The sequence below is a fragment of the Salvia splendens genome, chromosome 19 (genome assembly GCF_004379255.2).
Source record: "Salvia splendens isolate huo1 chromosome 19, SspV2, whole genome shotgun sequence".
NCBI lineage: Eukaryota > Viridiplantae > Streptophyta > Magnoliopsida > Lamiales > Lamiaceae > Salvia > Salvia splendens.
This window is the reverse complement of record NC_056050.1, coordinates 4,767,468-4,790,085: the sequence shown is the minus strand read 5'-3', so window position 1 is coordinate 4,790,085 and position 22,618 is coordinate 4,767,468. Positions and strand designations below refer to the sequence as shown.

At 38.9% G+C, this 22,618-nt stretch overlaps 2 protein-coding genes and 1 long non-coding RNA gene across 4 annotated transcripts; 2 read left to right on the top strand and 1 right to left on the bottom strand.

The window, feature by feature from the left end:
- The first annotated feature begins 302 nt into the window (after positions 1-302).
- Positions 303-8,934, top strand: LOC121779313 (probable disease resistance protein At4g27220). Of its 2 annotated transcripts, XM_042176629.1 has the most exons (3): positions 303-416; positions 766-3,539; positions 8,016-8,934. In XM_042176629.1, exons 2-3 carry the CDS (start codon positions 774-776, stop codon positions 8,040-8,042), a joined length of 2,793 nt encoding a protein of 930 aa, XP_042032563.1. In that variant the 5' UTR covers positions 303-416; positions 766-773; the 3' UTR covers positions 8,043-8,934. The 2 variants fall into 2 exon arrangements, with proteins under 2 accessions (XP_042032563.1, XP_042032562.1); XM_042176628.1 differs by lacking the exon at positions 303-416 and having other exon boundaries at positions 427-3,539.
- Positions 8,935-9,642: 708 nt separating this feature from the next.
- On the bottom strand, positions 9,643-18,811 carry LOC121779316 (WD-40 repeat-containing protein MSI4-like). Its single transcript, XM_042176631.1, has 15 exons — positions 18,584-18,811; positions 17,299-17,362; positions 16,933-17,019; positions 16,704-16,766; positions 16,093-16,158; positions 15,888-15,962; positions 15,325-15,400; positions 13,869-14,067; positions 13,564-13,645; positions 11,786-11,859; positions 11,592-11,703; positions 11,379-11,453; positions 10,476-10,555; positions 10,275-10,374; positions 9,643-10,058 (listed from the first exon to the last, which is right to left on the bottom strand). The coding sequence occupies exons 1-15, from the start codon at positions 18,703-18,705 to the stop codon at positions 9,951-9,953; spliced, it is 1,383 nt and encodes a 460-aa protein (XP_042032565.1). The 5' UTR covers positions 18,706-18,811; the 3' UTR covers positions 9,643-9,950.
- On the top strand, positions 14,088-16,693 carry LOC121779329. Its single transcript, XR_006045781.1, has 3 exons — positions 14,088-14,717; positions 15,272-15,308; positions 16,541-16,693. It is a non-coding gene; the product is annotated as an uncharacterized LOC121779329 (long non-coding RNA).
- Positions 18,812-22,618: the final 3,807 nt, after the last annotated feature.

The window sequence follows — 22,618 nt, the reverse complement described above, 5'->3', positions numbered from 1 at the left end:
GTAATTTTATTAATTTATTTGAAATCATAGAGAAAACGAGCACAAATTACTTTGAGAGATTTTTTCATAAAAAAATATATTCCCTCCGTTCATGAAAAAGAATATAATTTTGTCATTTTAGAATGTCCACAAAAATAGTCTCATTTTTAAAAGTGAAAGGTTTATATCTCATACTTTATTTACTTTTCTTCTCTTCTCTCTTATTTTATTAATTTCTCATTAAATTTTGTGTCATACAAATGGGACTATTTATTTTTGGACAAAGAGTACTCTATTTTATTATTAGAAAAATGCAAGACTAAGTCCAAGTCAACTTCATATACTATTGTGAATCTCTCTTTCGCTTCCTCGTTTTCTCTTTCTAGATCTACAAATCTATTCAATTCAATCTCAGCTCAGACTTTTACATCTCTCAGGTAACAATTCTCATACTTATTACATCTCTGCTTTTATTTGTTCGTTTAGAATTTAACAAGATCTTGCTATTGTTACCGCAAGGCTTGGAAATGAAATTTTTAGTTTCTTGTACATGTAAAATGAAGGAAATTTTGAATAATTATATTAAACTCTAACAAATTTTGCTTGTAGATTGCTAGCGCTTAGCATCATGTTCGTATTTTCAGCATATATTGGATTTATACTTTATTCATTACTTGCAAATTCATTTCGGACTGGATAGATGCTCGCTAGAAAAATGAGATTGTAGCTATTTTTCTCATCGAATAATTCTTGTTTTTGTTTTATGTTTACTCTGGAAAACCAAAGTGGTGAAAATGTTAAGCCGGATTTTAGAGTCGATTTTGACAAAGCTGGGAGAGTCATTTGTGTCAAAGTTGGTGGATCAAACGGCAGATAATGCACACAACAATGTGAAAAGTATAAAGGACTTTGAGCTCATTCTAAAAGCTCTGCAGAAAAAGTTGAAGGCATTGGGTGCTAAGGCATTTGATGTTGAGGAGGAAATCAAGAACTCAGAGCTTTCTGGTCAAAAGAAAAGGAAGCGCGAAGTTGAGGAGTGGTTGGAAGAAGTCAGGTCCATCGAAATGCAAGTTGTTGAGTTGGGGATTCAAGTGGAATCCGAAGGATTTATTACGAGATTGATGGATGGAGGGTTACCAGCTAAACTAATTGATGAGGTTGACACACTTGTTGAGCAAAGTCGGAATTTCGGTGAACTTGTCCTTGATGTTTGTGGAAGTAGGGGAGATAAGTTGTTGACAAATGGAATGGTTGGTGAAGCTTTTAATGAAAATTTGGAAATGGTTTTGAAACTATTAGAGAGTGGGGAAGTGTCCAGCATTGGTGTTTATGGCATGGGTGGTGTGGGCAAAACGACACTGGCAAAGCACATTCACAATCGACTCCTCCAACACTCTCAGGGACGTGTGATTTGGGTTACAGTCTCTCAAGACTTTAGTGTAACGAGTTTACAAGATAAAATAGCTCGTTTAATAGGTGTGTACTTTCTGGGTGAGGATAATGAAGTTATAAGGGCGGCAAGACTCAATACAGCCTTGTCTCAGATGAAGAATTCAGTGCTGATATTAGATGATGTGTGGGAAAATATTGATCTATTAAAGGTTGGATGTCCCATTTCTGTTGAGTGTTGTAGGCTGATTATAACTACTCGCTCCTTAGAACTGTGTCGTCAAATTTGTTGCCAAAAAAAGATTCAAGTGCAAAATCTAGAAAATGATGAGGCATGGGAATTGTTCAAGGAAACTCTAAGAAATGAGAGAGAGCTTGATTTTTCAGCAGAAGAGAATGCCAGATCTATGGCAAAATTGTGTGGTGGTCTGCCCCTAGCAATTGTTACAGTGGCTGGAAGCATGAGGGGCGAGAGAGCCATTCATACATGGAAAAATGCTTATGAAGAACTAAGAGAACGTGTCTCAGGGAATGATGGCATGGGAGATGGTGAGGTTTATAAAGTATTGAAATATAGTTTTGATCGGTTGAATAGGAATCATCATAGTCTGAGTAATGAGTTCAATACATTGCAACATTGTTTTCTGCATTGCGCGTTATATCCAGAAGATTATAAAATAATGAGAGAGCATTTGGTTAGAGAGTTCATTTCAGGAGGGTTGGTAGTAGAAAGAAAGACAAGGAGAGCGCAAGTTGAGCAAGGACATTCCATATTGGATAAATTAGTAAATGTGTGCCTGTTGGAAAGTTGTGCTGTTCCCGGTAGGTTTGATCCTACGGAATGCGTGAAGATGCATGATCTGGTAAGAGGTATGGCACTGAAGATATGTGAGGGGAAATATATGGTAAGAGCAGGTGATAAGTCTTTGAAGGAAATTCCCAAAGAAGAAGAATGGGCAAAGGATCTGGAGAAGGTGTCCTTAGTGGACAATGGCATAAGGAGAATTGAAGAAGGAATGTCTCCTAATTGTCCTAAGCTCTCAACATTGCTTTTATGGGGTAATTATTGGTTGGAGTTTATCCCAGATTCATTCTTTCCTAAAATGCAAGGACTATGCACTCTTGATTTGAGCCGTGCTAGCATAACAAAGCTGCCAAACTCAATCCGTGCCATGAAGAACCTCAAGGCATTGATCCTTGAGTCATGTTATAAGCTAAAAGATGTTCCATACTTGGGAGGGATGAAAAAACTCAGGGAGTTAAACCTCTCGCATACAGCCATCAAGAAAGTCCCTCGGGGAGTTGAGGAATTATTCAATCTCAAATTCCTAGCAATGGATGCGGATAACTTGAGGATGATTCGAAGCGGATTGTTTACTAAACTTGGTAATCTTCAGCACTTAGAATTACCATTCCGTATACAAGTAGTATTTGAAGAAATTGAGAATCTGGAAATGCTAGAGGAGTTTAGTGGAAGAGTGAAAAATGTGAATGATTTTAATTCTTTTATTACAAGCTTGGGAAGTCGGGTGCATAACACTTACTACAAAATAGGAGTAGGATCATATGATAAAGGTATCTATGCAACAAGAGGAGTATGTTATAATAAAGAGCTGTTCCTGTCCAAATGCAACCTTAAAGATGAGAGAGTATTAGCAGAGCGAATTGTGCAGCTAACAATTAGTGAATGTGAGGGCCTGAGCGTATGCTTTGTGGATGGATTGAAGAGATTGACAATTCAATACTGTGGAGGAATAGAGTACATTTTGAAGAAATGTCAAATGTCTACTCTTGAAGAAATTGAACTGGTTAAGGTGGATGCTATGAAGGGGTTGATCAACAAGGGGGAAATAGGAGCATCATCTGCACTTGCACAACCTGTGTTTTCCTCTCTGACAAAGTTAACAATTGAAAAGTGTAACAAGATGAGGATACCACTATCAGGAGTTCCTAACCTTGAAGTTATTGATATAAGCAGGTGTGAAGAAATAGAAGAGATATTTGAAGATGAAGGAACAAGTTCCCTCACCCTCCCTAAATTAAAATCCTTATGGTTACGTAATCTGCAAAGACTGAGGAAGGTGGGGATACTATCAGGAGTTCCCAGCCTTGAAGTTATTGATATAAGAGAGTGTGAAGAAATAGAAGTGATATTTGAAGATAAAGTGTTGGTAGATTGTGATAGCTTCGGTTTTTGAGCTCGGTGATGGTGTTCGGTGTCAGAGCTCGGTGTTACGAGCTTAATCGAGTTCGGTGTTAGAGTTCGGTAGTTCGGCACCAAGTTCGGTAGCTCGGCAGCTCCGTGGTCTGGAGAGAACGATCAAAACATGAAGAAGAGTTCGGCTGTTATAACAACTCGTTTCAACAGCCGTTGGATGTACTTAGTTAGTCATGTTTAATCCTGACCGTTAGATGGAAAATAGCCGTTAGTTAGTTTTGAGCTTTTAATAGTTTGTTATTCTGCTTTATTCAGTAATTTTTCATCTTCCGTTTCTGGTGAATAAAATTCTCTTTCGATTTCCAAGTCTTGATTTTTCCTCTCCCAACATTCGACAATCTGTAGCTAGGATTAACAATTGGCGCCGACTGTGGGAAAGAGGTGAAAGGAGGTTGGTTTGCGGACGATTCAAACGATCTCGATGGCGACAAGGCTTGAGGCTGAGAAATTCACAGGCAAGAATGATTACGGTCTGTGGAAGATGAAAATGAAAGCGATTCTGATCGATCGTGGTTTGGCGGCGGTTTTGGCTCCGGTAGATAAGGAGAATGCGCCAGTTCTTGATGAGAAAGCACAGGCGAAGTTCGATGAAATGATACAGCGAGCTCACAGTGCGGTTATTCTTTGTCTCAGTGATAAAGTTCTGAGGGAGGTTCAAGAAGCGACCACGGCGGTTGAGGTGCTAGCGAAGTTAGATGAGGTCTATTTGGCAAAATCCCTGGCCAATAGGCTCTATATGAAGAAGAGACTGTATTCGTACAATTTTGTAGCCGAAAAATCGATCGTCGAACAATTGGAAGATTTTAATAAGATCATTGATGATCTTGGGTCCGTGGATGTGAAGATCACGGATGAAGACAAGGCTATACTGGTCTTGAATGCGTTGCCAAGTTCGTATGATCAGCTAAGCGATGCAATAATCTACGGCAGAGATAAGCCAATCACATATGCCGAGGTTCATGCTGCGTTGATGGCGAAAGAGATGCTGCGATTGACAGGTGGGAAGGCATTGGAGACACAGGCTGAGAGTCTCAATGTCAAGAAATTCAAGAATAAGAGTTTCAAGAAAAACCAATATAATGAGTTTAAGCCTTCAAGCTCGGAGGGGAGAGAAACTCGGTCCTGCCACTGGTGCAAGAAACCAGGGCACCTCAAAAAGGACTGCTTCGTGTGGAAGAAAAAGCAAGCGGTTGAGGGAGGAAAAGCTGTCAACACAGCAGAATATTGCGAAGAGGATGAAGTTTCTGTTGCTTTGAATGTGATGGAGGAAAAGGGAAAGGAATCTTGGATAATGGATTCAGGGTGTAGCTTCCACATGAGCCCGAATCTGGACTGGTTCGAAGACATTAAAGAGTCAACAGGAACTGTCATTCTAGGCAACAACCAAGTGTGCTTGATAAAAGGCATAGGTACCATCAAGTTGAAGATGGAGAATGGGTGTATGGTGACTCTGAGTGATGTTAGGTATATTCCTGATGTTAAAAGGAATCTAATATCCTTAGGCTCTCTTGAAAGAAAGGGATGCAGATTTGTCTCTGAAGGTGGGCAGATGGTTGTTAGTAAGGCAGGAAGATCTATCTTGAAGGCAACTAGAAAAGGCAGTCTATATTACATGATGGCTGCTGTTCAGAGAAGAGACTCAGGGCATGCACACAATGTGGTTGGTGATTCTTTGAGTCTGTGGCATACCAGATTGGGGCACCCAGCAATTGGTAGTATAAAGGAACTGGTCAAGAAGGGTGTATTGCAATGCTCAGATCAGACTGATACAACTCAATGTGAGGAGTGTGTGTTAGGGAAAGCCAAGAAGTTGCCATATCCCAACAGCACACATTCTTCAACAATGCCTCTAGATTATGCCCATAGTGATCTTTGGGGGCCTGCACAGGAGAATTCAATTGGAGGTGGCAGATACTACATGAGCATCATAGATGATTTCAGTAGAAAGGTCTGGATTTACATATTGAAGCAGAAGTCAGAGGCTTTCAGCTGTTTCAAAACATGGTGCAGTGAGGTTGAGGCAGAGAAAAGGCTGAGTTTGAAATGCTTGAGGACAGATAACGGGTTGGAGTTTCTGTCCAAAGAGTTTGATGAGTTTTGCAAATCAAAAGGCATCAAAAGACACAAAACAGTTCCATTAAATCCGCAACAAAATGGAGTGGCCGAGAGGGTAAACCGCACTATCCTTGAGAGAGTTAGATGCATGATCTTGGCTGCTGGGATGAAGAAGCGGTTCTGGGCAGAGGCTGCATCCACAGCTGTTAAACTGATCAATAAATGTCCTTCTTCCAGCATTGGAGGGGACACACCAGATTTCAGATGGTATGGGAAGCATAGTGGCTATGATGGCTTGAGGACTTTCGGTTGTAAAGCTTTTGCTCATGTGAAGCAAGGTAAATTGGAAGCAAGGGCCCTAAAATGTGTTATGATTGGATACCAATCGGGTGTGAAGGGCTATCGGTTGTGGTGTGTGGAGCCAGGAAATGAAAGAGTTGTGATAAGTAGGGATGTAACTTTCTGGGAAGGTGAGCTGCCTTTTAAGAAAAATTCAGAGACTGCAGTAGATAGTTCTGGATTTGAGGTGGAGATTGGGGGAGTTCAACAGGAGCAGCAGGATGAAGATGAAAGAGAATCTGAGTTTCCTGATGCCTCTGATCTTGGACAACCAACTCAGACGGCAGCAACACCAAATGAGCCAGGAAGCTATAAGCTGGTTAGAGACCGAGGTAAAAGGATCAGAAAGCCACCAGAGAGATACTCTGATGCTGAGTTCCTGTTTTATGCATTACTAGTAGCTGAGGAAATAGAGTTCTCAGAGCCAAGCACTTATGAAGAGGCTATGGACAGTAAAGATGCAGAAAAATGGATGCAAGCCATGATTGAGGAGATTGATTCACTGCTTAGAAATGGGACTTGGGTGCTGGTGGAAAGGCCCAATGGTAGAAGGGTAGTGAGTTGCAAATGGATTTTCAAACAGAAGCTGGAAGGAGCTGATGGTAAAAGTGTCAGATTTAAAGCAAGGTTGGTTGCTAGGGGTTTCACACAAGAACATGGTATTGACTATGATGAAGTGTTTTCACCTGTTGTGAAACACACTAGTATCAGAATCTTGTTGGCTATTGTTGCAAGAAGAGATTGGGAGCTTGAACAACTTGATGTCAAGACAGCCTTCTTGCATGGAGACTTGAAAGAAACCATCTATATGGCACAACCAAAAGGCTTTGAGAGGCCAGGTGATGAGGGAAAGGTGTGCTTGTTGAAAAGGAGCATATATGGTCTGAAACAAGCAAGTAGGCAGTGGCATAAGAAGTTTGATGATCACATGGTTAAGAGTGGTTTTCTGAAATCAAGCTATGATGAGTGTGTCTACATTAAGAGTGTAGGTGGAGCTGCTGTGGCATACTTACTCTTATATGTGGATGATATGCTCTTGGCTGGAGCAAGTTTGAAAGAAATTCAGAAAGTTAAGGCTGATCTCAGTAATGCTTTTGAGATGAAGGATTTAGGCTCTGCAAAACGAATTCTGGGTATGTCTATTTTCAGAGATAGAAAGAAGAGAGAGATTGTGTTGTCTCAAACTGATTATGTGCAGAGAATACTCAAGAGGTTCCAGATGAGTAACATCAAGGAAGTCTCAGTTCCTATGAGCCAACATTATAAATTGTCTGCAGACCAGAAACCAAAATGTAAGGCTGAGGAAGATGAGATGAGACAGATCCCTTATGCTAGCATCATTGGTAGCATCATGTATGCTATGATTAGCACAAGGCCGGATGTGGCACAAGCTATTTCAGTAACAAGTAGATATATGTCCAACCATGGTAAGGAGCATTGGGCTGCTCTGAAGTGGTTGATGAGATACTTGAAAGGAGCATCGGATGTTGGTATTCTGTTCAAGGGAGGAGAAGACCATGAAGGGGATGCTTTGGTTGGCTGGTGTGACTCTGATTTTGCTGGTAACTTAGACACCAGGAGATCTCAGTCTGGGTTCCTATTTACTTTGTATGGATCCGTCATCAGCTGGAAAAGCAGCTTGCAGGGAGTGGTTGCATTATCAACCACAGAGGCTGAGTTCATGGCTATGACATCTGCTGTGAAAGAAAGCAAGTGGCTAAAGGGGATTTTGGAGGATTTTGGTGTAAAGCAATGTAGTGTGAGCATTGGTTGTGACAACAACAGTGCATTGAGCTTGGCTAAGCATCAAGTGTATCACGAGAGGAGTAAGCACATAGACGTGAGGTTGCACTTCATTAGGGAGGAGATTGAAAGAGGCAATGTGAAAGTCTTCAAAGTTCACACTTCAGAAAACCCGGCAGATATGTTGACTAAGCCATTACCTAAGGAAAAGTTTCTGCTATGTTTGAAACTGGTGGGACTGGAGAGGAGGAGTTCTGGTTGGTGACTCCGCTATCACAGGTGGAGTTTGTTGGTAGATTGTGATAGCTTCGGTTTTTGAGCTCGGTGATGGTGTTCGGTGTCAGAGCTCGGTGTTACGAGCTTAATCGAGTTCGGTGTTAGAGTTCGGTAGTTCGGCACCAAGTTCGGTGGCTCGGCAGCTCCGTGGTCTGGAGAGAACGATCAAAACATGAAGAAGAGTTCGGCTGTTATAACAACTCGTTTCAACAGCCGTTGGATGTACTTAGTTAGTCATGTTTAATCCTGACCGTTAGATGGAAAATAGCCGTTAGTTAGTTTTGAGCTTTTAATAGTTTGTTATTCTGCTTTATTCAGTAATTTTTCATCTTCCGTTTCTGGTGAATAAAATTCTCTTTCGATTTCCAAGTCTTGATTTTTCCTCTCCCAACATTCGACAATCTGTAGCTAGGATTAACATAAAGGAACAAATTCCCTCACCCTCCCTAAATTACAATCCTTATCCTTATATGAGCTGCCAAGACTGAGCAAGGTTGGAATACTATCAGGAGTTCCCAATCTTGAAGTCATTAATGTGAGAAAGTGTCTAGAAATAGAAGATGTGTTCGTTGATGAAGGAAGTGATAGCCCCATCCTCCCCAAATTAAAAGAGTTGAATTTGGATGAGCTTCCAAAACTGAAGAGCTTATGCAAGGGAACAGCAGCCATCATTTGCAACTCCATTGAATCTATCTTCATAGAAGAGTGCCCAAGTTTGATGAAGAAACTTCCTGTGGTTGTGGATTTGGCTGTGCCTCGACATTGTGAGATAAAGTTGAACCCAGCATTGTGGGAATCATTGAAGTCGGACGATCCCAACCTTTCTCCTATCTTCTGTTCTACCCGTTACCCAAGGCTGTTCATGTTTTAATGTAAGTTTTCTGTATAGATATTTTGCAATAACACGATATATATCCTTTGCTTATGCGTCTAAACATCCATATTTCCACAAGTTCAGAAATTGATATAGACAATAATGACTTGTGCTCATCTATCATCATATAAGAAGCTTTTGAATATGAAAATTGAGGGTAATTACACCAATTCATACAAAAAATATTTCTTCATTGTTTCATATTGATATAAAAATTGGAAGTTTAAGGAAAAATAGGGAAGCTTTTGAATATGAAAATTGCTCCCTTGAAGTTATTTTCAATGTGAAAATAACTAATTCAACGAGAGCATTTTAGATAATTGGATCTTCTCTTGAAGTTATCCAGTTTTAAAACGCTTTTAATTATTGTCATTACTATTCTATTACATTGAAGTGTAGGTTAAAAGAAAATCAAATGCACCCAAAATAATGATAGCAACTCATATTACTCAGGAGAAGATGTTATTATCACTGTACTCATTCAAGAGTTGTATATTAAAGGAAATCAATCTGAACTATTTTACTTAATAATATATTCAAGACTTCCATAATGACCTTTTGTTTGTCTGAAGAAAATTCGAGATATATATGCCTAGTTTTCAATCAGAATGCATATCAACATATATGCCTATTCGAATCGAGTTGTTAACAAAGCAATGTTAAAATAAGATTAGATCTATGATCTGGGTTTCCTCATAAACTAATTTTCTTAAAAATTAAACAATGAAATAAGAATCTAGTAGATTCAGCAATAACGTTAAGTAAAAAGTGATATCAAATGGTAATCCATACCCAAAGTGCATATCGATGATCTTATAATAAAAGATGGCATACAAAATAGAGTAAACTATCAGCATGGAAGGAGTCATCCAAAGCATGCTGAAAATCTATACTGCCAAATAATAAGAACCATCTAATTTTGCACTCGGCACTAGCAGGATATAATACTAGCCAAATCGACAAAGAACCATCCACTTCCCGCACAAATTTTAGAGCAAAACCTCGACAAAACCATGTTTAAAGCGTTCAAGGTTCGTTATAATTAAAGGTAAAAGCCGAAGCTTGGGTCGCACGAGATCAGGAACTGGATGAAGTGGAGCACGTCAAAAGATGAGATTTGAACTTATCCAGCTCAGCTATCACCTCCTCTTCTGGTCGATAAATTAGGTCAATCATCCGCCAAATCTAAACCACCACCAAGCAGAAGATCAGATGGACGGACAGTGTATTCAAATTGCGCTTGTAATGTATAAAGCATGTGCATATATTGCTGATTTGTAAAACAAAAAAAAAACAATCATAGATATAAAACACAAAGCGATATGAAACTAAGTGAAGTTTTCATGTGAACTAATGATGGAAATGCAAATCGGTTTGAAAAGCAAGTAAACTTCATATTACCTGCAGTGTGCCTCCCCCACCAGTCTTTTCTCCATCCTCAGACACGCTAACAATAGTCCACGGATCTGCTGCATTCCAGTGAAAATCAACCACCTTGTCCCTGTCATATGTTTGAGTAAATATTATTTGAAGTTGAAGGCAAAGATAGCAATGACATTTTTTGGTAACACCAATGCAAAGGAATGGTGATTATACACGAACCTGTGACCAGCATGTTTAAAAAATAAGCCAGGGGGATAGCTTGAATCTCCTGATCCAACATCATTTCCTGCCTTTCCGATCTGCATAGTACGCAAAATTTTCAGAATGCAAAAGACCAATAGTACTTTTAGGTGGTGTTCGGTTTCCTAGATAAAATAGTACCAAGATACAATCTAGGATTGAGTTGTGAGACTATTTTAGTTGGAGGGGATTGCCTATGACTAGTTATCCCATGATTATCCATCTAGGATTGAGTTGTGGGACTCAATCCCATGATCCAAACACACTACATATTTAATCTCAAGATAGAATCTTGCAAACCGAACAACCACTACTAAATAATTCATACAATTCTAGTCAATGGTTATATGCCAAAAGAAGGTAAGGCAGCAGCATTTTTCACACTCATGGAATTTTAGAAAGGGAAAATATATGAATGGCCACTATGGACAACAAAAGTATTACGGTTCACTAGAGAGTTCCATTCCTTTGTTTGGACAAGTCTTTTGAAGGATTAGTGTTTGGGCTTGGGCAACCAAGGTTGCACAACAAATAAACATTTTCGTATGTTTGGTTTGTAGCAGTTAACTAAATCAACTATTGTATGTTTATGTGTAGCAGGTCACACGAACCAAGACTCATCCTTTCAAACATACACCTATTAAGTACCACTTCTTCCATCTGCCTTTAATTTTTCATGCTTCTGATGATAAAAAAAAGTTGGAAGGTTGTGATGTTTGTTTTAGGAAGAAAAGGACAGAGATAGGAGAACAGAAGACAAACTTTGAAAGTTGTGGCTGTTATTTAAGTTGGTTCACAGAGAACAATCATGTTGCACGGAGAGTAAGTGTCATGGTGCATGGAGAGTAAGTAAACCAATTGAAATAACTTGAGATTTCTCACCTTTGCATGATCCCATATATTTAAGATGCCATCCTCTGCAGCACTGCCGAAGACAGATGCTTTAGCCGGAGACCACTAAAAAATTATATGTCAGTCATCTTTGCTAGTTAAAATAGATCTAAAGTGTCCTGGGAAAAGAATATATAGAAAAGGAAGAAAAAACAGACATAATAACTAGAACTCAAAAGGTGGCTTGTAATCAGGCTCCAATACCTGGACACAAAGCACCGCAGCAGAATGGCCTTCAAAAATATGAACAGGGGCTCCGACTCCCCCAGACGTAAGATTTCGGCGATCATACATGTGAACAGTATTATCAGCAGACCTGAAAAGGACATGGGATATCCATCCCCTCGGTCATTGATGCGTGATTAAATGTTTTTGGTGGATTGGAAGTGAACAATTACCCTGTCAAAATCAGATTCACGTCATTGGGATTCCAATCAACACAGTGAAGGTCGGCATTGTGGGCTTTTTCAACCTGTCCGTGAAAAATCAAAATCAAGAAAATTACCTTTTGTATAAATTGAAAGAGATAAAAGGTATTAGTGAATGTAATGTTACGTAATAAGGAACAAAACAACAAGCAAACCACACCAGAATAGGTTACACGGATGTCTGGCAGTGTTGTTAGGGTCGCGGGTCGGTCCGGGGCGCTGAGGCTGGACCCCGGGTCGCGGGGCGATGGGGCGCTGGGGCGAGGGACCCACGAATCGGGGCGCAAAATTATTTATTATTTATATATTAGTAATAATAATGATTAAATATAATTCACTAATATATAAATAATTATACTTACATAATAGGAAGAAAAAAAATTAAATTTCAAAGTTTATATTGGCTAAAAAATAATTATTAAAGGAATTACAGTCTATTTAGTTGTTTTGATAATTAAAATGAATTTTATAATTAATTCATTTTGAGGAAAGCTGAAAAGTTGGCAATAATAATAAATTAATATTATAGAAAATTGAAAAAGTAAAAGCTGAACGATTGTTGGTAAAAAGAGGCGGTGGTGTGTGCCTAGGTTTTATCAAATGAAGTTACATTGTATTAAAATATTAATAAAAAGAAAGGATCAGCTTCCTCTCTCTTCCTCTCTCTTTACACAGAAATTTCGTCGCTCCACCGTCGCCTCAGCCGCCCCAACCGCCCCGGCTCGCCCCAGCCCGCCCCAGTCGCGCCCCAGCCCGCCCCATGAATATCGTTCGGCCCAGGGTGGCTGGGGCGACTACAGCCGCGCCCTGACCGCCCCACGCCCCAAGCGCGCCCCAAGCGCGATTTTCACAACACTGATGTCTGGGGCGGCTATCAAGCCGGTGATTTTTCACTATATATTTCAGAAACAATTACAGGAAGGAAGCTATTTATACAGGGAAGAATTGCCCAAATCTTACCTTAATTAGGATTCTTTCAAACTGACTAAAACCACTACGTCAACCAAACAATCCCAAAAGTTAAAATGTAACAGCACAAGAGAGCTAATTGTATATGTAATATACTAACCGAGAGGGAAAAGAGTAGGTAATTCAAGCAAATTTTGTGTGTGTGGGGCCTAGCTGGAGACAGGTGTCAAGTTCGAATCCACCGTGGCTGTGGCGCGGTCTTGTGAAATTTAATGTCGCAATTATAAAAGAAGGGAAAATTGCAAAATAAATTGTTATTGTAAAAATGAACAATTATCAGAATCGAGTTGAATATGTCAATATTACTTTGATATAATCCCTCCATCCACAACCAATAGTTCTATATTTCCATTTTGGTTTGTCCACAAAAATTTGTCCCCTTCCATTTATTGTAAGTTTCTCTCTCAAATGAGATGGGCCTCATTCTCCAGTCTCCACTAATAATGCTCCAACCATCTTTTCTCTCTATCTCTCTCCTACAGTCCTACTTTACCAATTTTCCATTAAACCCCGTGTTGTCCACTACAGTCCACTACCAAGTCTATTGGTAGTGGACGGAGGGAGTATTGGTCAGGCAGGCCAATACTTTCCATGAAACCTTCAATTTATACACAGATCTTAACAGAGATGAATTTTTTGTCATATTTTACAGCTTGTGCAGATTAACACATTCGGGCATTCATGTAAAAGTGATAACAATAAAATAAAAACAAGAGAATTTCTGTGAAAATTTTGTAAAGCACTCTAGAAATTGATGAAATCTCAAGATACAAAATTACCTTGACAACAGGAGAAGAGCCAGTTCTTGCATCCCACAGAATCAGGCAAGAATCATCACCAACACTGCAGAACTCCTGTGCACTATATGAAGAGTTGATAAAAAACTATTGTAAATCATTTATACTACTACAGATGCTTCATAAACCAGATGAACTTTTAGTAAAACATGACAATAATTCGTGACATCAGAGATGGAATTTCAATCATGACAAGAAATCGCATGAGAAATGACTTTTATATATTACTTACTTTCCCTACCAAAGTCAATATCAGGTTTTGATTTTTAAATAGAGTACATCACTACCTTGATGGGTTAAATTGGACATCTTCGACAGTGTCCCCATGCCCCTGAAATATGCCACGTGCTTCAACAGCTGTTCCATCACCAGCTTTGCCATTAGATAAATTACCCTTAGAACCTGGAGATTTATGAGCCCCCTGATCTGCAGCCAAAGAAGATATATGGTCGTGGATGCTCCACAACACCACGGACTTGTCCTTGCCTGTCACAAATGTTACATTTATTTTCAATGACATGATGAACTAGGAAATTTTTGCACAAGCGAAGTAAAACAGATGGGGGGAAAAAGCTAAAGAAAGAGGTACTAGAACAAATTTTGCTAAGATATCTACCGACTAATACTATTTACCACATTTTATAAAGATAAGATGGTTTCCTAAAGTCAGCAACTTTGTCACATTGTCCCCAGTAAATTGCTATTGAATCCCACTACTACTTTGCAAAATGTACTAACTATTTATATAAGATGAACCTGTACCAATTACCAATAGCTGATTTATGTGGATAGCTGAAGATTTTTAGCATGCAAAACCAATTGAGTCTAAAAGATCTTGGTCATAACAAGCCTCGACACTAATTAAGTCAAAATCCATTGTATTGATTTGTTCAGTTCTTTCAATAACCTATCTTGTTTGCCATATATATACGGGATAGTATTGCTAGAAAAATGAACATCAACCAAAAACAAGTATGGGCAGACATTATGCTTAGGCATGAAAGAGTGATTTGGTATTGATGTCGAGCATCTTCTATATCTAGATGATAATGAGTACTTCTTGGAGCAGGAGGACAAAGCTAAGTACAGATGAGTTGTACCAAGCTGGACATGATCAATATGCTCTCCAGTTTGAGGTGAGTATTGTAGAATATCCTTTGTATCAAGGTGTTCCTTATTTATTAGTAGTTGTTATTTATAACACTAGCAATACAAGTATTGCAGGCATATAGGAAACTCTCTTCCCATGACAATTTATTCTTTTCTCCAATCAATGTTATCAAATAGCGGATATGGCAGCGCCATGGCGCTATGGCATGGCGTTCCGTGGTGGAAACGCCATAGCACCGCCATATCCGACATTTGACAACATTGCGTGTGTACTGCATTTAGGAATAGGGCATTATGCAAGAGACATGGTGGTTAGAGTGGTATATTATGCTTTATTAATTGTTTAAAGTATTTTAGATGTTATATTTTTAATATTTTTTAATTTTTGAATTATATATAAATATATAAGTATTATTTTATTTATTTAATTTTTGACCGCCATATCCCTGTGGCGGTTTTTAGGCAAACCGCCATAAGCCGCCATACGAGATTGATAACATTGTCTCCAATATGGCTCTATACTTTAGAACATTACAAGTATTGCAGGCATATACGATGAAATCTGAAAGTATAATTACAGGAACATGGATGCGCGGCACACATGCAGACACATAGAGGTATGAGAGTCTTAACCTCCAGAGAGCACAAATGGTTCTGTAGGACACATGGCTAGAGCAAATTCAGCATTATCTTGATGTCCAGTCAGTATCTGCAAGAATGGGAACAATGTATAAAACACCATTATGAACTGAATCAGAAAATAATTATATCAACAACGGGTGCATTTTCTTTGGTTGCAAATTTATCATAGGAAAATGAGGGATATAGAAAATCATCTTCCTTCACTCTTCTTATTCATCTTTTTCACTCCTATGGGACTTGATAAAGAAGAATAAGAAAGGCTGCAATTCTTTTTTTAATAAAAAAATTGGGAAAAGAAAGGAGAAATTTAAATGGAGAGAATGTTCTTATCTCTTATTTTCTCATGATAATTTTGCAACCAAAGAGAATGCACCCTAAAAGTCTAAAACTATCAGGTCACTACATGGAGAAAACAATAGAAAACTATAAGATTCCTATGCAAACCTACACATTTAACCATTATCAACAGTGGTACAAGATAGAATTGGATTCAGTGGCCAGATTACATACAAGCAAGATAACCAATATCGCAATTATAAGATCCAACTTCTTACCAAATCAGGGCGTGATGGTGTGGCACCTAAAACGGGTTGACGATTAGGCTGACTTTCGACATCCCAAATGAGAACCTAACCCCAATTCAAGATTAGTTCATATAACTGTTCTCTGAATTTAATGTCAAGTCAAGCAAAGAGAAGAAATGTAACATATTACTACAGAAAATTGGCAAAAATAAAAACTATTCAAACTAAAGCTTACATCGGGACTATCGGTGTGAGTTGCCACAATATTGCTATTCTGTGGCAGTTCCCTGATTCGATTCACCTACAATAAAAAACATCATTGCACCTTTTTTTTCTTTTTGGGCTTTTCTTGTTTCTTTTGAATTCAAATCAAGAAGTTTTAAAATATACAATTTGATAATGACATGTTAGATGTTACACAAATTCTGACACAAATTACAAACAAATGATGACTTTGTGAGTAGGGGTAGGGTATTGGGGACACTTAAGTTATAAACGAAATCCAGTAGAACATAAATAGCTGCTTGTTATAAGCGGACATCCCACCTAGTAAATTAAGCTATTTGAGAGGACTAACAATTTTAATATATTTAATGTAACTATCACATCCCCTCAGATGCAGAGGGAAGCTATAGCTATTACAAAGGAGAACTAACATTTTAGCATTTATTGAATATCTTCAGCGGTATGATTCTCAGCTCACTGAAATTGAGGTACCCTCATTCAGACAAAAAGGACGAACTATGGAGTGGGTAGATACAGCCCATAAACCAAAAATAAAAGCAGTGACGCTAAACATGTAGGACAATTTGCTGTATGATGCTTAGACAACAGTATGTAAGATACCTCGCCAGGATGAATGATGGTCTTGCTCTTCTTCACAAAAGGTGATCGTGATTCTTCATTAAACTGAAACATTGGTGAGTATTTAAAATGAAGGATCTCAGTGAGTCACAAGCTTCAATTAAGCTGGAAATTTCTGAAGCTGATTGTATATAATTGCATGAACACTTATACATTTACATATGTAAACTGTTAGAGTTTCATGCATTCAACTCTTTAACAAATTCATCACCTGTGATATGTGCTCTGCAGCAGCAACCCTAGCTTTTACAACTTCAACATTTGCTATGACTAGCGTGTTTGGAACGCTGCCATCTGTCTACAAGAGGAAAGAATCATGGGAGGGGGGGAAAGTTAAAATTAGATATTAACAAGATTAGACAATTGATGAACGGCATGATCCAATACAACTAAATTCAAACTTGACTTTTACAAACAATGATACATGTCCTAAAAAATGACATGAGAGGAATAATTCACGAAGTATACATAATAAATATTTATATACAGAATGAAAATAAGAATGAGATGGTCATAATACATATTTATATACAGAATGAAAATAAGAATGTGATGGTCAAAAGGATGTGAACCTCACCTGTTCCGAAAGATATAGCCTTTGACGATTCTTGTATGTTGCTTGCTCTATTTGAGGTCCCCAACTGCAATGGTGATGGAAATATAAATCATGAATTTTTTCTATCTTAGCAACCAAAAGTGGGAGCACCTTTACAGAAAGTGAAATCCCTGCTTAATTTTCACTACTTAAAGAAAGGCTATAAATCAAGATTCTCTGAAAAAGATACAAGCATGTAGGTATACAGAACATGTCTTATTGTTGGGTAGTAACTAGTAAGAAGACACTATAAATTGTAGCTAAAACTACAACTACAGGTAGCAAATCAGCTCATCACACATTAATGAATTAAAATCTCTCCACACTTTCTACTATCTCCAGATAGAATCCCCATAAGACTCAGCATAACATTAATAGCCCAACTTATACGAACTAATCTTAATATCAATACTGTGAATTGTTATCTGAAGAATAGTTGGTATAACATGAAGGTTCTACGGAGCACATTCTCAATCCAAGCTCATTTCATCATCCTCCGATCCCTTTTTAACAAGTTGTATTGTTGTGTATCAATGGATATTACTATTGTTACTATTAAAAATCTATATGTAGCATACCAGGTCATCGTACATAAAAGAATTAAAAGCTCTCCGCAATTTGTACAAGTCTTATGTCCTGTAGTTAACGGATACTGCAATTGTATGATTAATAATCAACTGTTACAGGTAGCAACCAGATCATCACACATTAATGAATTAAAAGCACTTCACAATTTCGACAATTTCCAGGAAAAAATATCAAAACTGGGTCAGTGTAACATTCACAGCTCAATTCATCAAATAGTAGTCTTAAAATCAACGTATTGGTTTATTATTTGCTGAATCGTTGATATAACGTGAAAGTTCTAAGGAGCACACTAATAATATCTGACTATGACTGATTAAGCAACAAGTACTTGTAAGGACTTGGCTTTCATTTTCCTGGAAAGGATCTCATTCCAGTCTTTCTAAATTCAGTCTCTCCTAGGGACATTCTATGAGGGTTATCACAGAAAAGAATGTGCACAAAGGAAACTATGCACACAATGGGGTATAATGTACAGCAATTAGCAAACAGTACTAAAATTCCCAAATCAGGCGAAGAAAACGTGAAATCATAGCCACATAATAGCACACCGTGAGTGAATCAAACACTACAAAATTCATCCGTGACCGGAAAAACAACCTCCAGAAGTAGAATAAGCACAAACATAACGAAATTTAAACCCTAGGAACATCAAAAGGGGGGGAAATAAGAATAATTATACCGGCATGAGAGGGACGGCCAAACGAGATTGTGATTGGCCAACCAATCGTAGAGAACTGGTACGAGCGACTTCCACTGCGTGTAGCGCTCCTCTACCGTGCGCTCAGCCGCTCTCTCCTTCATTCTCTCTCTCTCTCAGCCGATGCTGATGCTGATGCTGATGCTGATGCTGATGCTCCGTAGAGTGAATGCCTCGGTGTGTGTATAAATGATGGGTTTTGGGGGTTTAATAGTGTAGAGGTATATACTATATAAATTGACTCATGTTCGAAAAACAAATAGGGGCACTTAATTTTATAAAGAGAAATAATTGATACTTCAATTACTCAATTTTGGATTTTATTGCAAATTCAGTAGTAGTATAATTTTGCAATCAGGATCCAATTTTGTTGCAAATTCAGTAGTAGTATAATTTTGCAATCAGGATCCAATTTTGTACTCCCTTATCCTCGATAGTGGAGCCGTTTTTTTCTCATGATTTAAAAAAAACTGTGTTAAGTGATATAAGTTAAAGAAGAATAAAGTAAAAGATAAAAAGGTTGATAAAGAGAAAATAAAGTGAGGTAGTAAAATAAGAGATGAAAACTGGGTTAATTTTTCTAAAAAGAGAAATAATTTTACTACTATTCTATAGAAGTATGAAAAATGATTCCATGACTATGGAACCAATGGACTAGTCACTAGTAGCAACTTAAATTCCTTTACTAAAATTTCCAGTCAGTGATTAATTTCCCACTAATTTCGTGGCATAGCAAATTAAATCCCCTACTAAAAGTTTCACATACTAATGAATCGATGTGACGTGATTTGCCTAGTACTTTACTTTTATTATTTTCATTATAAAATTAATATTATATAAAAAGTTATTCCATTATCTTTTTCAACTCATTTTTCATCACATATCTCAAAATTTGTATACATTGGAAACTTATAAAGTTCTTCTGCCAAACCCCGATTGATGAACCTACAAAACCCTTCAAACTGTATCTTCCAAATCGATTTTTCTATTTTTTCTGGCTTGGCTAGGTGGGATAGCCGAGTCATTAGGGAAATCCTATTGATTGCAGCTTTTTCCAGACCTCCGGGAAAAGCATGAAAAAAAACGGCTCGAATGGTACGATCCCTCCGTCACCCCAGAATGAAGGGGGTGATCTCGTAGTTCTTGGTCTGTGAAGATGCGTTGTTCTTCCTGAAAAGGAGGTGATCTAGCCACACCTTCCAGTACGGCTACCTTGCTACGACTTCATTCCAGTCACTAGCCTTGCCTTCGTCATCCCCCTCCTTGCGGTTAAGGTAACGACTTCGGGCATGGCCAGCTCCCATAGTGTGACGGGCGGTGTGTACAAGGCCCGGGAACGAATTCACCGCCGTATGGCTGACCGGCGATTACTAGCGATTCCGGCTTCATGCAGGCGAGTTGTAGCCTGCAATCCGAACTGAGGACGGGTTTTTGGGGTTAGCTCACCAAATAGTGAATGGTCTTATCAATACACAAATGTATAACTCCCCAGGAATTTCAATTGCGGTTGAAGGACGGCGTCCATCCGTCCATGCCAGCGGCACGGTGCCTGTTGTCCGCCGCTGCGCTCTCGCCGCTGGCGCGGTGCTGCTCGATGCATCGAGCATGTCCGTGCCAGCGAGCAGCTGACGTGGCACGTTCTGATTGGCCAACGACATTTCCGTTGGAAATTCAATTTTTTTAATTGAAAATAATACCAAAAATAAAAAAAAATCAGATTCCCAAAAATATGGCCGTTTTTTTACCGTTTTTCTAGAATTTTTTTGATTTTTTTTATTCCCAAAATAATCTATAATTACACACATTTATCATTCATTTTTCACATCAAATCATCCCTCATTCATCTCTCATTCATATTTTTTCATACAACTTATCTACATCTTCCTCCCTCACTCAAACCCTCTCAAATGGATTTTAATTATGTACTTTTAAATTTTTAGGATTTTAATTATGTACTTTTTAATTTTTAGGATTTTAATTATGTAATTTTTAATTTTTTTGTAATTTGTAATAGTATTCCGGATATTTTTAATGCATTTTAATTTTGTGGAAATGTTTTTATTTAAATTGAATAATAGAATGGTGGGACACTTGAACTTGTCCTTGCGGAAGAGCACGGATGTGAGTGTTGTGCTCTTGCCTAAGAGCATGGATGGGGATGCTCTAATATGCATAAAAATGACAGTTATATAAGCGAGAGAAAGTTTGGATACTCAAAACCAAATCTTATACTTCCCTTTTTCCATTAAATAATGTCTTAAATGTCCTTTTGTTATTCTGAGTGATCAATTTGTAGTGCCAATCAAATGAAATTTGTTTTTTTTTTCAAAAAAATAAATTAGATAAATGAAATTTGAATTGGAAGGAAAGAAGACTGAAATGATGTGAAAGTAAAAAGAAATAGGTGAAGATAAAAAAGAATGAGAGGAAAAAAGATAGACCAAAGCAGTTTTTATTTTAAAAAAAACAAATAATTAATCATACATGGTCACTTAATTAGGCATGGACTAGTACTTTAATTGGGTCAAAAAGGGTTGACTAACGGTATTGTCAAAATAGGCAAAAAAAAAATAGAACCGATTTCATAAGCAAGATATACAAAGGTACTAAGAGCATCCACAATCGTGCTCTGCCAACGAGCAAGGATGTGGGCCTGGCCCCACTTTTTCTGCCTGCTCTTAGGTAAGAGCACAACACACACATCTGTGCTCTTCCGCAAGGACGAGCACAAGGGTCCCACCATTCCATTATTCAATTTAAATAAAAACATTTTCACAAAATTAAAATACATTAAAAATACCCGGAATAATATTACAAAATACATTAAAAATTAAAAATTACATAATTAAAATCTTAAAAAATAAAAATTACATAATTAAAATCCTAAAAATTAAAAATTACATAATTAAACTCATACAAATTAAAAATTACATAATTGAACTCCTAAAAATTAAAAATTAAATAATTAAAGGCTAAAAATACCCCCGTGGAAGACTATTCATCCGGCGGCACTACCCCCAATTGTTTTTGGAGGCCCAATATCATGGCCTTATGCGATCGAAGTTGCGCGGGGTCATAGTTGACCTATCGGCCATATTGAGTCGGGCCAAAATCCCCCACAACGAGTTGGTGGGGGTGGAGGTGGCCCATAGGGAACGGGAGCGGGTTTGGGAGCATCGCCGGATGGAGTCGCGGCGCGACGGCGGTTGGCCGCCGCCTTCTTCCTTCCTTGCGGTCGGCGTTAGGAACCGCTCGGGCCAACGTCGGGGCTACCCAAGTTAGCTCCGGCAAGTTGGCTAGCCACGTCTTCAGAGACGGCGTCGGATGCGGATACCGACCTTGACCGTTTGGAGGAGCCGCTAGAGGAGGATGTTACGCCTCCCCTATACTTAGGATGCGACCGCGTCTCGTGCCAAATGTTGAGGTACTTGAACGGCTTGTAGTTCATGGATTGGTAGGTCGACAAGGCGGAACTGATGATGTCGACCTCGCTCCGGCCGCTCCCCGCCGACCGCTCTTCCTGAAGGTAATACCCCTGGAACTTTTAGATTTCTTCGTTGGCTCTGTATACGGCGTTGCGCACCATACTCTCGTTGCTCTTGATTGTTCCCGCCGGCGCGGCGACAGATGCGCCACCAATAATGATCGCCGGATTGGTTCGTGCCAACCTCCGGATCTTCGGAGATTGACAAGAACGCCTTGAACAATTGCTCCATCTCTGCCTGAGTGTACGGTGTGCGGACACCGCAAGTAGGAGGAGTCGGAGTTTGGGAGGGGCCGCTCGAACTCGCTCTAGGCTCGGGTGTCCACCCGTATTGCCCTTCGGGGGCATCTTGGTCATCGATCGGGTAAGGCCGGTAGCCACCCGGAACTCCCGAACTTTGGGTTTGAGGAGGGGCCGAATATTCCGTTTCCGGACTAGGAAATGGTTGTGAACCGAACTAATCGGGGTTCCAACCGTGGGAGCCCGGGGGGTGATCGCCGTGGCCGGACATTGTTATGTTGTAGGAATGGAGG